This window comes from Oncorhynchus gorbuscha, linkage group LG11 (assembly GCF_021184085.1).
Source record: "Oncorhynchus gorbuscha isolate QuinsamMale2020 ecotype Even-year linkage group LG11, OgorEven_v1.0, whole genome shotgun sequence".
Lineage (NCBI taxonomy): Eukaryota > Metazoa > Chordata > Actinopteri > Salmoniformes > Salmonidae > Oncorhynchus > Oncorhynchus gorbuscha.
Window position 1 is genome coordinate 84,806,151 of NC_060183.1, and position 16,269 is coordinate 84,822,419.

At 45.0% G+C, this 16,269-nt stretch overlaps 1 protein-coding gene across 1 annotated transcript in view; it reads left to right on the plus strand.

The window, feature by feature from the left end:
* The first annotated feature begins 1,266 nt into the window (after positions 1-1,266).
* LOC123989571 (ceramide glucosyltransferase-like) overlaps positions 1,267-16,269 on the plus strand; it is a 47,658-nt gene continuing 32,655 nt past the window's right edge. The window contains exons 1-3 of the mRNA XM_046290687.1: positions 1,267-1,456; positions 6,931-7,072; positions 15,843-15,945. Of these exons, the coding sequence (XP_046146643.1) occupies positions 1,359-1,456; positions 6,931-7,072; positions 15,843-15,945 (343 nt within the window). The 5' untranslated portion in view covers positions 1,267-1,358. The remainder of the gene's footprint in view (positions 1,457-6,930; positions 7,073-15,842; positions 15,946-16,269) is intronic.

A 16,269-nucleotide genomic window follows, 5' to 3' on the forward strand; every position in this document is an offset into this window, starting at 1 on the left:
CCTATTGGTGAGCCAACTGGTAAATGCAGAGGGTCTTCTACTTCTAGTTATAAGGAATTCTAATCACTTTACAAGGTCCCTGTAACACCTAAAGATGTTGCCATCGTTTTAGACGCCATTCCCTCAGGTGTTGCTCTGTTATTCAGGAACGTGTCAAGACCTGACCCTCAGAGCCTACCTTCTATTGACCCTCATCAGTAGGAAAGACCTGACCCTCAGAGCCTACCTTCTATTGACCCTGTTGACTCATCAGTAGGAAAGACCTGACCCTCAGAGCCTACCTTCTATTGACCCTGGAAAGACCTGACCCTCAGAGCCTACCTTCTATTGACCCTGTTGACTCATCAGTAGGAAAGACCTGACCCTCAGAGCCTACCTTCTATTGACCTTCTCACCAGTAGGATTGACTCTGTTGTCTCATCAGTAGGAAAGACCTGACCCTCAGAGCCTACCTTCTATTGACCCTGTTGACTCATCAGTAGGAAAGACCTGACCCTCAGAGCCTGACCCTCAGAGCCTACCTTCTATTGACCCTGTTGACTCATCAGTAGGACAGACCTGACCCTCAGAGCCTACCTTCTATTGACCCTGTTGACTCATCAGTAGGAAAGACCTGACCCTCAGAGCCTACCTTCTGTTGACCCTGTTGACTCATCAGTAGGAAAGACCTGACCCTCAGAGCCTACCTTCTATTGACCCTGTTGACTCATCAGTAGGAAAGTCCTGACCCTCAGAGCCTACCTTCTATTGACCCTGTTGACTCATCAGTAGGAAAGACCTGACCCTCAGAGCCTACCTTCTATTGACCCTGTTGACTCATCAGTAGGAAAGACCTGGAGAGGAGAGACGTACTGCTTGGATTCTTTACATACAATAGAAATAAGTGGAAGCATTTGCCATTAATTTCATTATTCTTTTGGCCAAATTTCATATACACAAATGTCAATTTACAAACCGAAAACCACATTTTCGTACCCTACAAAAATAAATTGAACTGTATTTTAATACGGTTAAATGTTCTACTAACAAAAAAGCGGTTAGAATTGTAAGTGTCCCTTAAGGTCCGTGTTGTAATTGTAATGTGATATTGTACCCCCCTTGCTCGATTGTCCGTTGTCTGCAATATAGCGCAATATGATCTGTAGTAGTGGACGAGAGAGACGTGGTTCTCTGTTCTAAGAAGTCGAGGTCTTTTTTTGAGTCAGAAGACTACTGTTGTCATGGGCGGAAGTGCCGTACCCCGCCCAGTTCGTACCGTATGCGACGTTTTGGAGCAGAGTCTGTACCTCCGTGATTCGCTCACCAGTCTGCGTGGGTATTTACACCGGTGGTGTAGCTACAACAACAAGGGCGCAAACATGGACCTTGTGGATCTTGCCATGCAAGGGCTCTCCGTCTTTGGATTCATTCTATTTCTCCTACTCTGGTTTATGCATTTCATGTCCATCATCTATGTGTAAGTACTGCCTGGTTAGTACTTCTGTAGCTCAGTTGGTAGAGCATGGCGCTTGTAACGCCAGGGTAGTGGGTTCGATCCCCGGGACCACCCATACGTAGAATGTATGCACACATGACTGTAAGTCGCTTTGGATAAAAGCGTCTGCTAAATGGCATATATTATTATTATTATTATTACCGGAGCCCGATTTAACCCATCGAGTTGATCCGTAACTAAACACGAGTGTGGGCAGAGATGAGCTCTGAGTCACATCACATTCAGTTTTTAATCAAAAACTAACGATTTCAGCACTCAAAGAATAGCCTGCAATTTTACATAGGATATTTATTATTATTATGCGTAATTACGGCCTATCGTTTGGGTGCTGAAATCGGTAGTAGTTAACCTCCGGTCCGTCCAAACCAGGCGCCGTTCAACCGTAAACCGCTGAGTTCAGTCGGCTGGGGAAGTGGCTCAACACAAGGGAAGCAAGTTGTCAAATAGTAGCAGCTTGCTGTCTATCTAACTAGTTATCTATGCCGATATACTGATTTAGTTTTAGTACTCCTAACCTCGCATATAACTAACTAGTCACCGGGAACCACATGGCGAGAGAAACACTAAAGTCAGCTGACTAGTTACCTAACTAAGGTTAAGTGGGCACTGTAAAGTTGGTTAACTAAAAACGTAACTAGTTAACTATTTTGTAAGATACTACCAAAGATACTGGTAACTAATGCAACTTGTTGTTGTTTAAACCGGTGTTTCTCAGCGCTTCCTTGTGTTTCTGATGTGGTGTGATCTCCAGTAACTAGATGGTTCCTTTACCTAGTGGCTTGGTATCTAGTAGTACCGGCTCTTGGGGATAAGGACACCCGTTACCTCTTGTCATTTTCTTTACGGTGAGAAAGCACCCTAACCCCTGTTTGATGGCGAGTTAGTCGATTCAACTCTACGAGGTGGAGCCATCCTTTTTTTTTTAGGTCAGCCCCGTTTCTGTCTCAGGCACAAACCTCTCTAGACAGAGTTCAGACACTAAATCAGATTTGCCGACAGGAAGGAAATAAACAATCAACGTGCTGCTCATGTGCACATTACACGAACCATAGTAAAATGAAATACTAACTACTAGTTTTGAGTCTAGACAGATGTAGATAGAAATGAAATACTAACTACTAGTTTTGAGTCTAGACAGATGTAGATAGAAATTAAATACTAACTACTAGTTTTGAGTCTAGACAGATGTAGATAGAAATGAAATACTAGCTACTAGTTTTGAGTCTAGACAGATGCAGGCTGTTACTCATATGTACATATGATTTGTAAATTCTTTACTCAGACATGGTGAAGCCCCAAAATTGCCCTCGCAAGAAGCCTGTGTTTCAGACATAAGGAAGTGAATGGCTGCAAACTTTCTACTATTAAACTCAGACAAAACGGAGATGCTTGTTCTAGGTCCCAAGAAACAAAGAGATATTCTGTTGAATCTGACAATTAATCTTAATGGTTGTACAGTCGTCTCAAATAAAACTGTGAAGGACCTCGGCGTTACTCTGGACCCTGATCTCTCTTTTGACGAACACATCAAGATTGTTTCAAGGACAGCTTTTTTCCATCTACGAAACATTGCAAAAATCAGAAACTTTCTGTCCAAAAATGATGCAGAAAAATGTATCCATGCTTTTGTTACTTCTAGGGTAGACTACGGCAATGCTTTACTTTCCGGCTACCCGGATAAAGCACATTTAGCAGTTAGTGCTAAATACGGCTGCTAGAATCCTGACTAGAACCAAACAATTTGATCATATTACTCCAGTGCTAGCCTCTCTACACTGGCTTCCTGTCAAGGCAAGGGCTGATTCCAAGGTTTTACTGCTAACCTACAAAGCATTACATGGGCTTGCTCCTACCTATCTCTCTGATTTGGTCCTGCCGTACATACCTACACGTATGCTACGGTCACAAGACGCAGGCCTCCTAATTGTCCATAGAATTTCTAAGCAAACAGCCGGAGGCAGGGCTTTCTCCTATAGAGCTCCATTTTTATGGAATGGTCTGCCTACCCATGTGAGAGACGCAGACTTGGTCTCAACCTTTAAGTCTTTACTGAAGACTAATCTCTTCAGTGGGTCATATGATCGAGTCTAGTCTGGCCCAGGAGTGTGAAGGTGAATGGAAAGGCTCTGGAGCAACGAACCACCCTTGCTGTCTGGCCGGTTCCCCTCTCTCCACTGGGATTCTCTGCCTGAGTCACTGGCTGACTGGTGCTCTTCCATGCCGTCCCTAGGAGGGGTGTGTCACTTGAGTGGGTTGAGTCGCTGATGTGTTCTTCCTGTCTGGGTTGGAGCCCCCCCCCCTTGGGTTGTGCAGTGGCGGAGATCTTCGTGGGCTACACTCGGCCTTGTCTCATGTTGGTGGTTGAAGATGACCCTCTTGTGGTGTGGGGGCTATGCTTTGGCAAAGTGGGTGGGGTTATATCCTGCCTGTTTGGCCCTGTCCGTGGGTATCATCGGATGGGGCCACAGTGTCTCATGACCCCTCCTGTCTCAGCCGCCAGTATTTATGCTGCAGTGGCTATGGAAGTCTGTTATATCTGGAGTATTTCTCCTGTCTTATCCTGTGTGAATTTTAATATGCTCTCTCTAATTCTCTCTTTCTCTGAGGACCTGAGCCCTAGGACCATGCCTCATGACCACCTGGCATGATGACTCCTTGCTGTCCCCCAGTCCACCTGGCCGTTCTGCTGCTCCAGTTTCAACTGTTCTGCCTGTGGCTAGAACCCTGACACCGGACAGTCCCAGACCTGCTGTTTTCAACTCTCTAGAGACAGCAGGAGCGGTGGAGATACTCTCAATGATCAGCTATGAAAAGGCAACTGACATTTACTCCTGAGGTGCTGACTTGTTGCACCCTCAACAACTGCTGTGATTATTATTATTTGAGCCGGCTGGTCATCTATGAACATTTGAACATCTTGGCCATGTTCTGTTATAATCTCCACCCGGCACAGCCAGAAGAGGACTGGCCCCCCTCAGAGCCTGGTTCCTCTCTAGGTTTCTTCCTAGGTTTTGGCCTTTCTAGGGAGTTTTTCCTAGCCACCGTGCTTCTACACCTGCATTGCTTGCTGTTTGGGGTTTTAGGCTGGGTTTCTGTACAGCACTTTGAGACATCAGCTGATGTACGAAGGGCTATATAAATAAATTTGATTTGATTTGATTTGATTTGAAATGCTGAATATAACAGGTGTAGTAGACCTTACAGTGAAATGCTGAATACAACAGGTGTAGTAGACCTTACAGTGAAATGCTGAATACAACAGGTGTAGTAGACCTTACAGTGAAATGATGAATACAACAGGTGTAGGTAAACCTTACAGTGAAGTGCTTACTTAAAGGCTCTAACCAAAAGTGCAAAAAAAAAGGTATTAGGTGAACAATAGATGGGTAAAGAAATAAAACAACAGTATAAAGTAGAGAGGTTATATACAGTAGAGAGGCTATATACAGTAGAGAGGCTATATACAGTAGAGAGGCTATATACAGTAGAGAGGCTATATAGAGTAGAGAGGCTATATACAGTAGCGAGGCTATAAACAGTAGAGAGGCTATATACAGTAGAGAGGCTATATACAGTAGAGAGGCTATATACAGTAGAGAGGCTATATAGAGTAGAGAGGTTATATACAGTAGCGAGGCTATAAACAGTAGAGAGGCTATATACAGTAGAGAGGCTATATACAGTAGAGAGGCTATATACAGTAGAGGGGCTATATACAGTAGAGGGGCTATATACAGTAGAGGGGCTATATACAGTAGAGGGGCTATATATACAGTAGAGGGGCAATATATACAGTAGAGGGGCAATATATACAGTAGAGGGGCAATATATACAGTAGAGGGGCAATATGTACAGTAGAGGCTATATACAGTAGAGAGGCTATATACAGTAGAGAGGCTATATACAGTAGAGGGGCTATATACAGTAGAGGGGCTATATACAGTAGAGAGGCAATATATACAGTAGAGGCTATATACAGTAGAGGGGCTATATACAGTAGAGAGGCTATATACAGTAGAGAGGCTATATACAGTAGAGGGGCTATATACAGTAGAGGGGCTATATACAGTAGAGAGGCTATATACAGTAGATATACAGTAGAGGGCTATATACAGTAGAGGGGCTATATACAGTAGAGGGCAGTAGAGGGGCTATATATACAGTAGAGAGGCTATATACAGTAGAGGGGTTATATACAGTAGAGAGGCTATATACAGTAGAGAGGCTATATACAGTAGAGGGGTTATATAGAGAGGTATATAGTAGAGAGGCTATATACAGTAGAGAGGCTATATACAGTAGAGGGCTATATACAGAGAGGGGCTATATATATACAGTAGAGAGGCAATTATATACAGTAGTGAGGCTATATACAGTAGAGAGGCTATATACAGTAGAGAGGCTATATACAGTAGAGAGGCTATATACAGTAGAGAGGCTATATACAGTAGAGAGGCTATATACAGTAGAGAGGCTATATACAGTAGAGAGGCTATACACAGTAGAGAGTATTTATTAGTGGATGTGCGTACTGGTTAAATTGAACAAAAAGGTTGTTTTCGTAGATCGACCTGAAAGACCACTGATTATTGCAACAACAACAAACAGGTTCAACTATTTTGATAAAATAAAGATATTATCACCCTGATTTCATAAACACTGAATTCATTAGAGTATTGCTGTGTGTGAAGTGTATTTTTACCTTTTTTTAATTGTACAACAAAGCTTATTTAGAGAACATAAAAAAATATATATATATTGATAGATATTATATATCTATCTCGTGAATCGCCATTAAGTTTGAAAACAAATCTAAATAAGATTTTTGTGGCCATTTGGCCCGGCCCTATTCGTGTGGTTGAGTCCGTTCTGTGGTAACATGGACTCTTAACAGCGTGATTAAACTTCGTTGCCTCTTGCTGAAACAAGCAACAAACAAGTCTTTGGTTGCCTAGGCCTTACAATGCAGCAGCACACGCAGAAGTACAAGTAACAGTTGTGCCTCTCTGTCTCTCCTGTAGCCGACTCTGTCTCAATAAGAAGAGCCCTGACAATAACGTTGTAATTGTGCCTCTCTGTCTCTCCTGTAGCCGACTCTGTCTCAATAAGAAGAGCCCTGACAATAACGTTGTAATTGTGCTTGTCTGTCTCTCCTGTAGCCGACTCTGTCTCAATAAGAAGAGCCCTGACAATAACGTTGTAATTGTGCTTGTCTGTCTCTCCTGTAGCCGACTCTGTCTCAATAAGAAGAGCCCTGACAATAACGTTGTAATTGTGCTTGTCTGTCTCTCCTGTAGCCGACTCTGTCTCAATAAGAAGAGCCCTGACAATAACGTTGTAATTGTGCTTGTCTGTCTCTCCTGTAGCCGACTCTGTCTCAATAAGAAGAGCCCTGACAATAACGTTGTAATTGTGCTTGTCTGTCTCTCCTGTAGCCGACTCTGCTTCAATAAGAAGAGCCCTGACAAGCAGCCCTACAGTAAGCTGGCGGGGGTCTCTCTACTGAAGCCTCTGAAAGGAGTAGACCCCAACCTCATCAATAACCTGGAGACCTTCTTTGAACTCGACTACCCCACGGTACTACCTGTTCTATATGCTACATGTCTATACCCTATCCCTCCACGGTACTACCTGTTCTATATGCTACATGTCTATACCCTATCCCTCCACGGTACTACCTGTTCTATATGCTACATGTCTATACCCTATCCCTCCACGGTACTACCTGTTCTATATGCTACATGTCTATACCCTATCCCCTATCCCTCCACGGTACTACCTGTTCTATATGCTACATGTCTATACCCTATCCCTCCACGGTACTACCTGTTCTATATGCTACATGTCTATACCCTATCCCTCCACGGTACTACCTGTTCTATATGCTACATGTCTATACCCTATACCCTATCCCTCCACGGGACTACCTGTTCTATATGCTACATGTCTATACCCTATCCCTCCACGGTACTACCTGTTCTATATGCTACATGTCTATACCCTATACCCTATCCCTCCACGGTACTACCTGTTCTATATGCTACATGTCTATACCCTATACCCTATCCCTCCACGGTACTACCTGTTCTATATCCTACATGTCTACACCCTATCCCTCCACAGTACTACCTGTTCTATATCCTACATGTCTATACCCTATCCCTCCACGGTACTACCTGTTTTATATGCTACATGTCTACACCCTATCCCTCCACGGTACTACCTGTTCTATATGCTACATGTCTATACCCTATCCCCTATCCCTCCACGGTACTACCTGTTCTATATGCTACATGTCTATACCCTATCCCTCCACGGTACTACCTGTTCTATATCCTACATGTCTATACCCTATCCCTCCATGGTACTACCTGTTCTATATGCTACATGTCTATACCCTATCCCTCCACGGTACTACCTGTTCTATATGCTACATGTCTGTACCCTATCCCTCCACGGTACTACCTGTTCTATATGCTACATGTCTATACCCTATCCCTCCACGGTACTACCTGTTCTATATGCTACATGTCTATACCCTATCCCGCCACGGTACTACCTGTTCTATATTGTACGTGTCTATACCCTACCCCAAGGTACAAGTACTACGTGCTGCTTCCTGTAGCAACAACTTGTTCAATATACTTGTGAAAACATTACACAAAGTATCCTTGATGTTGGCGCAGGTTACCAACCAAACCAGATGATTGACACAACGTTAGCCTTTCACAACTATTACTTGATGTTGATTTGCGTCAACATTATACCACGGTACATACATCACTTCAACATGACGTGAGGAGGGATGGGTTAAGGCTAGTCTGTTATGAAACAAAAACAATGAAGTAGCCGTGATGACGAGTGGGATGCAGCCCCTGTTGAGCAGCGTTGATAGGCTGGAGCAGTGTGCAGAGCACTACACTATCATTTCATTGCCTGGGGCAGCAGGTAGCCTAGTGGTTAGAGAGGGAGGCAGGTAGCCTAGTGGTTAGAGGGGCAGCAGGTAGCCTAGTGGTTAGAGAGGGAGGCAGGTAGCCTAGTGGTTAGAGAGGGAGGCAGGTAGCCTAGTGGTTAGAGAGGGAGGCAGGTAGCCTAGTGGTTAGAGGGGCAGCAGGTAGCCTAGTGGTTAGAGAGGGAGGCAGGTAGCCTAGTGGTTAGAGAGGGAGGCAGGTAGCCTAGTGGTTAGAGAGGGAGGCAGGTAGCCTAGTGGTTAGAGGGGAGGCAGGTAGCCTAGTGGTTAGAGGGAGGCAGGTAGCCTAGTGGTTAGAGGGGAGGCAGGTAGCCTAGTGGTTAGAGGGGGAGGCAGGTAGCCTAGCGGTTAGAGGGGGCGGCAGGTAGCCTAGCGGTTAGAGGAGGGAGGCAGGTAGCCTAGCAGTTAGAGGGGAGGGTTGCCTAGGCAGGTTGCCTAGCGGTTAGAGGGGGCAGGCAGGTAGCCTGCGGTTAGAGGGGGCAGGCAGGTAGCCTAGCGGTTAGAGGGGCAGGCAGGTAGCCTAGCGGTTAGGGCAGGTAGCCTAGCGCAGGTAGCCTAGCGGTTAGAGGGGAGGCAGGTAGCCTAGTGGTTAGAGGGGGAGGCAGGTAGCCTAGCGGTTAGAGGGGGCAGCCTAGCGGTTAGGGGGAGGCAGGTAGCCTAGCGGTTAGAGGGGAGGCAGGTAGCCTAGCGGTTAGAGGGGGAGGCAGGTAGCCTAGCGGTTAGAGGGGGAGGCAGGTAGCCTAGCGGTTAGAGGGGAGGCAGGTAGCCTAGCGGTTAGAGGGGGCAGGCAGGTAGCCTAGCGGTTAGAGGGGGCAGGCAGGTAGCCTAGCGGTTAGAGGGGGCAGGCAGGTAGCCTAGCGGTTAGAGGGGGCAGGCAGGTAGCCTAGCGGTTAGAGGGGGAGGCAGGTAGCCTAGCGGTTAGAGGGGGAGGCAGGTAGCCTAGCGGTTAGAGGGGGCAGCAGGTAGCCTAGCGGTTAGAGCGTTGGGCCAGTAACCGAAAGGTGTCAGAGCTGACAAGGTAAAAATCTGTTGTTCTGCCCCTGAACAAGGCAGTTTAACCCACTGTTCCCTGCTAGGCAGTTTAACCCACTGTTCCCTGCTAGGCAGTTTAACCCACTGTTCCCTGCTAGGCAGTTTAACCCACTGTTCCCTGCTAGGCAGTTTAACCCACTGTTCCATGCTAGGCAGTTTAACCCACTGTTCCCTGCTAGGCAGTTTAACCCACTGTTCCCTGCTAGGCAGTTTAACCCACTGTTCCCTGCTAGGCCGTCACTGTAAATAAGAATTTGTTCTTAAAACATCTTATGGACTGGCCCTTTTTTTCAATTTCCTCCTAAAATGACATACCCAAATCTAACTGCCTGTAGCTCAGGACCTGAAGCAAGGATATGCATATTCTTGGTACCATTTGAAAGGAAACACTTTGAAGTTTGTGGAAATGTGAAAGGAATGTTGGAGAATATAACACATTCGATTTGGTAAAAGATAATACAAAGAAAAAATATATACATTCCGTCATCTTTGAAATGCAAGAGAAAGGCCATTATGTATTATTCCAGCCCAGGTGCAATTTAGATATTGGCCACTAGATGGCAACAGTGTATGTGCTAAGTTTTATCCTAATCCACATTGCATTTCTGTTCAAAATGTTGTATCAAGACTGCCAAAATGTGCCTAATTTCTTTATTAATTACTTTTCAAGTTCAAAACTGTGCACTCTCTTCAAACAGTAGCACGGTATTATTTCACTGTAATAGCTACTGTAAATTGGGCAATGCAGTTAGATTAACAAGAATGTAAGCTTTCTTTCAATATCAGACATGTCTATGTACTTGGAAATGTTACTTACAACTACATGCTAAAGCATTAGCTTCCGTTAGCTCAACCTCATGCTAAAGCATTAGCTTCCGTTAGCTCAACCGTCGTGCAGGGGACCCACCAATCCTGCAGTTGGTGAAGTTTTAACTGATTTGCCTAGTTAAATAAAATAAAAAATAACCAAGAGCACAGGCCTGTCTGTGTAAGCTTTTCAATTGCAAGTTTGCTCCGAGTGACAGAGGAGCTTCACTACAGCCAAAGAATACATCTCGTCTCAAACGGTGACAAAATAAATTATATTACTGGAGCCATCTTTTTTTCTTCTTTCAATCCTGTGTGAAATTACATTTGATTTAATTTAACAAACCATGTCACGGGACGTTTTTTTAAAACTAATCCTGGGTCGCTAATTATTGGTTTGATAACCAACAACGTTGTTCAGTCACTTAGCTAGCTAACAACCTGTCAGCCTGACAGTAGGTTTAGGCTAATTTGATTGGGACAGGAAGAAAGGAACGTGTTCTGCTACTCATGAGATGTGTTTCAAAAGGTAGGTTTCATTCATGGAAACCTGTCTCAAATCTATTTATTTCTGGTTTTAAATAATGTTTGATGCTTAATGTTTAAAAAAAAAGTTTGAAGCAGTGTGGGTACATTGCCTTTTTTAAAGTTTGAAACAGTATGGGTACATTGCCTTTTTTAAAAGTTTGAAGCAGTGTGGGTACATTGCCTTTTTTAAAAGTTTGAAGCAGTATGGGTACATTGCCTTTTTTAAAGTTTGAAGCAGTATGGGTACATTGCCTTTTTTAAAGTTTGAAGCAGTATGGGTACATTGCCTTTTTTTACAGTTTGAAGTTTGAAGTTTGAAGCAGTATGGGTACATTGCCTTTTTAAAAGTTTGAAGCAGTATGTGGTTTGAAGCAGTGTGGGTACATTGCCTTTTTTTACAGTTTGAAGCAGTGTGGGTACATTGCCTTTTTTTACAGTTTGAAGCAGTATGGGTTTGAAGCAGTATGGGTACATTGCCTTTTTTAAAAGTTTGAAGCAGTGTGGGTACATTGCCTTTTTTAAAAGTTTGAAGCAGTATGGGTACATTGCCTTTTTTAAAAGTTTGAAGCAGTATGGGTACATTGCCTTTTTTAAAAGTTTGAAGCAGTATGGGTACATTGCCTTTTTTAAAGTTTGAAGCAGTATGGGTACATTGCCTTTTTTAAAGTTTGAAGCAGTGTGGGTACATTGCCTTTTTTTACAGTTTGAAGCAGTGTGGGTACATTGCCTTTTGTAAAGTTTGAAGCAGTGTGGGTACATTGCCTTTTTTACAGTTTGAAGCAGTGTGGGTACATTGCCTTTTTTTACAGTTTGAAGCAGTATGGGTACATTGCCTTGAGAAAGTATTCAGACTTATTCGACATTTTGTGTTATATCCTGAATTTAAAATGGATTGTATGTTTTGTTTTATTTTCTCACTCATCTACACACAATATTGGAGAGTGACAGGTGAAAACATGTTTTTATATATTTTTTTTATATCTGATTTCAATAAGTATTCACACCCCTGAGTCAATACTTTGTAGAAGCACGTTTGGCAGCGATTACAGCTGTAAGTCTATAAAAGCTTTCCACACCTTTCCACACCTGATGCAACATTTGCCCATTTATTCATTTCAAAATGATTCAAGTGCTGTTAAATTGGTTTCCGAGACAACAATTTTCAGGCCATAGATTTTCAAGTATTTTTATGTCTAAAGTGTTACTCGGCTACTCAGGAACATTATAAATAATCTCGGTAAGCGACTCCAGTGTGGATTTGGCCTTGTGTTTTAGGTTATTGTCCTGTTGAAAGGTGAATTAGTCTCACCGTGTCTGGTGGAAAGCAGACTGAACCAGGTTTTCCTCTAGGATTTTGCCTGTGCTTAGCACCATTCTCTAAAAAAAAAAATATCCTGGAAAAACTCCCCAGTCCTTAACAATTACAAGCATACTCATAACATGATGCAGCCACCACTAAGCTTGAAAATATGGAGAGTGGTACTCCATAATGTATTGGATTGGATTTGCCCCAAACATCACACTTTGTATTCAGGACAAAAATATAATAGCCTCGCCACATTTTTTGCAGTTTTACTGTAGTGCCTTGGTGTCACGCCCCGACCTTCGAGAGAGCCTTTTATTTCTCTATGTTTGGTTAGTCACTGCTGGACTGAGGGACCTTACAATTACAGATAATGTGTATGTGCGGGGTACAGAGATGAGGTAGTCATTAAACAATCCTGTAACTTATTATGTGACTTTGTTAAGCATCATTTTTACTGCTGAACTTATTTATGACATAACAAAAGGGTTGAGAACTTACTGACTCAAGACATCTCAGCTTTTAATTTTTTTAAATTCCACTAATTCCACTTTGACATTATGGGGTATTGTGTGTAGTGTGACACATCTAAATGTAATACATTTTACATTCAGGCTGTAACACAATAGCATGTGGGAAAGGTCAAGGGTCAATACTTTCTGAAGGCAGTGTGTGTGTGTGTGCGTGTTTAACTGAAGAGTAAAGGTTTCATGCAGTGTTTTCCCCTGACTGACACATTGACATGCAGGTCTTTATTCTAGCCACACAAGATGGGGGTAGTAACATGTCAGCTGTCAGTATGAGGCCCGTTAACCAGACCAGGGTAATAACATGGCAGTATGAGGCCCGTTAACTAGACCAGGGTAATAACATGGCAGTATGAGGCCCGTTAACCAGACCAGGGTAATAACATGTCAGCTGTCAGTATGAGGCCCGTTAACCAGACCAGGGTAATAACATGGCAGCTGTCAGTATGAGGCCCGTTAACCAGACCAGGGTAATAACATGTCAGCTGTCAGTATGAGGCCCGTTAACCAGACCAGGGTAATAACATGGCAGTATGAGGCCCGTTAACCAGACCAGGGTAATAACATGGCAGCTGTCAGTATGAGGCCCATTAACCAGACCAGGGTAATAACATGGCAGTATGAGGCCCGTTAACCAGACCAGGGTAATAACATGGCAGCTGTCAGTATGAGGCCCGTTAACCAGACCAGGGTAATAACATGTCAGTATGAGGCCCGTTAACCAGACCAGGGTAATAACATGGCAGCTGTTAGTATGAGGCCCGTTAACCAGACCAGGGTAATAACATGGCAGCTGTCAGTATGAGGCCCGTTAACCAGACCAGGGTAATAACATGGCAGCTGTCAGTATGAGGCCCGTTAACCAGACCAGGGTAATAACATGGCAGCTGTCAGTATGAGGCCTGTTAACCAGACCAGGGTAATAACATGGCAGCTGTCAGTATGAGGCCCGTTAACCAGACCAGGGTAATAACATGGCAGCTGTCAGTATGAGGCCCGTTAACCAGACCAGGGTAATAACATGGCAGCTGTCATTATGAGGCCCATTAACCAGACCAGGGTAATAACATGGCAGCTGTCAGTATGAGGCCCGTTAACCAGACCAGGGTAATAACATGGCAGTATGAGGCCCGTTAACCAGACCAGGGTAATAACATGGCAGCTGTCAGTATGAGGCCCGTTAACCAGACCAGGGTAATAACATGGCAGTATGAGGCCCGTTAACCAGACCAGGGTAACAACATGGCAGTATGAGGCCCATTAACCAGACCAGGGTAACAACATGGCAGCTGTCAGTATGAGGCCCGTTAACCAGACCAGGGTAATAACATGGCAGCTGTCAGTATGAGGCCCGTTAACCAGACCAGGGTAATAACATGGCAGCTGTCAGTATGAGGCCCATTAACCAGACCAGGGTAATAACATGGCAGCTGTCAGTATGAGGCCCGTTAACCAGACCAGGGTAATTACATGGCAGTATGAGGCCCGTTAACCAGACCAGGGTAATAACATGGCAGCTGTCAGTATGAGGCCCGTTAACCAGACCAGGGTAATAACATGGCAGTATGAGGCCCGTTAACCAGACCAGGGTAACAACATGGCAGTATGAGGCCCGTTAACCAGACCAGGGTAACAACATGACAGCTGTCAGTATGAGGCCCGTTAACCAGACCAGGGTAATAACATGGCAGCTGTCAGTATGAGGCCCGTTAACCAGACCAGGGTAATAACATGGCAGCTGTCAGTATGAGGCCCGTTAACCAGACCAGGGTAATAACATGTCAGTATGAGGCCCGTTAACCAGACCAGGGTAATAACATGGCAGCTGTCAGTATGAGGCCTGTTAACCAGACCAGGGTAATAACATGGCAGCTGTCAGTATGAGGCCCGTTAACCAGACCAGGGTAATAACATGGCAGCTGTCAGTATGAGGCCCGTTAACCAGACCAGGGTAATAACATGGCAGTATGAGGCCTGTTAACCAGACCAGGGAAACAACATGGCAGCTGTCAGTATGAGGCCCGTTAACCAGACCAGGGTAATAACATGGCAGTATGAGGTCCGTTAACCAGACCAGGGTAATAACATGGCAGTATGAGGCTCGTTAACTAGACCAGGGTAATAACATGTCAGTATGAGGCCCGTTAACCAGACCAGGGTAATAACATGGCAGTATGAGGCCCGTTAACCAGACCAGGGTAATAACATGGCAGTATGAGGCCCGTTAACCAGACCAGGGTAATAACATGGCAGCTGTCAGTATGAGGCTCAAACCCTTGGCTGTAGTGCTACCTCAGGACTGATGCAGTGCCTTAGTCCGCTGCTTCACTCTGTGATTTCAACGACTCAGACCGGTGTCCCGCGGCGGCTCAGACCGGTGTCCCGTGGCGGCTCAGACCGGTGTCCCGAGGCGGCTCAGACCGGTGTCCCGAGGCTGCTCAGACCGGTGTCCCGCGGCGGCTCAGACCGGTGTCCCGCGGCGGCTCAGACCGGTGTCCCGAGTCGGCTCAGACCGGTGTCCCGCGGCGGCTCAGACCGGTGTCCCGCGGCAAACTCCTCCTGTGTGATTTGTGCTCCGTAAGCCTCCGTTCGAGTCCTTGGCCCAGATCCCTCTTAAGATGTCTCTGTTAAGGTGTCCGTGACTTATTGTCTCTACAGTATTGGACTGATGTTTCTCTCTGTGTTTCTCTTATTTGACATTTAAAAAAAAAAATATTTTGTGGTATCCAATTGGTGGTAGTTACAGTCTTGTCTCATCAATACAACTCCCGTACGGGCTCGGGAGAGGCGAAGGTCGAAAGCTATGTGTCCTCCGAAACACAAGCCAACCAAGCCGCACTGCTTCTTGACACAATGCCCATTCAACCCGGACCAATGTGTCAGCGTGCACTGCGCCTGGCCCGCCACAGGAGTCGCTAGTGCACGATGGGACAGGGAACATCCCTGCCGTCCAAACTCTCCCCTAACCCGGTTACCGCTTGGCCAATTGCGCGTCGCCCCATGGACCTCCCGTTCGCAGCCGGCTGTGACAGAGCCTGGGCTCGAACCCAGAATCTCTGGTGTCACAGCTAGCACTGCGATGCAGTGCCTTAGACCACTGCGCCACCCGGGAGGCCCTGTCTGTGTTTCTCTCTACAGTATTTGACTAATGTTTCTCCCTGTCTGTGTTTCTCTCCCCAGTATGAGATCCTGTTATGTGTGCAGGACTATGACGACCCAGCCGTTGATGTGTGTAAAAAGCTCCTGGGCAAATATCCCAACGTAGATGCTAGGTTGTTTATAGGTAAGAGCTTGATGCATTATTAGAACAAACTGTTCATTAATATTTCTGATATTTCTACAATCTGTCTAATAAATATGTTTGTGTGTAGTATTGAAGTGGGGAACTCACTGGTGTTAACAGTTGTATACACTGCATCCAAGGCATACTAGTATATACATAGATATACCCATTCAACCTCAGCAGCAATGCTGGCAGCACTCATACATCTATTTCTCAAAGACAACCTCTGGATATGACGCTGAGCACGTGCACTTTGGTCGAGCATGGCGAGGCCTGTTCTGAGTGGAACCTGTCCAGTTAAACCGCTGTATGGTCTTGGCCACC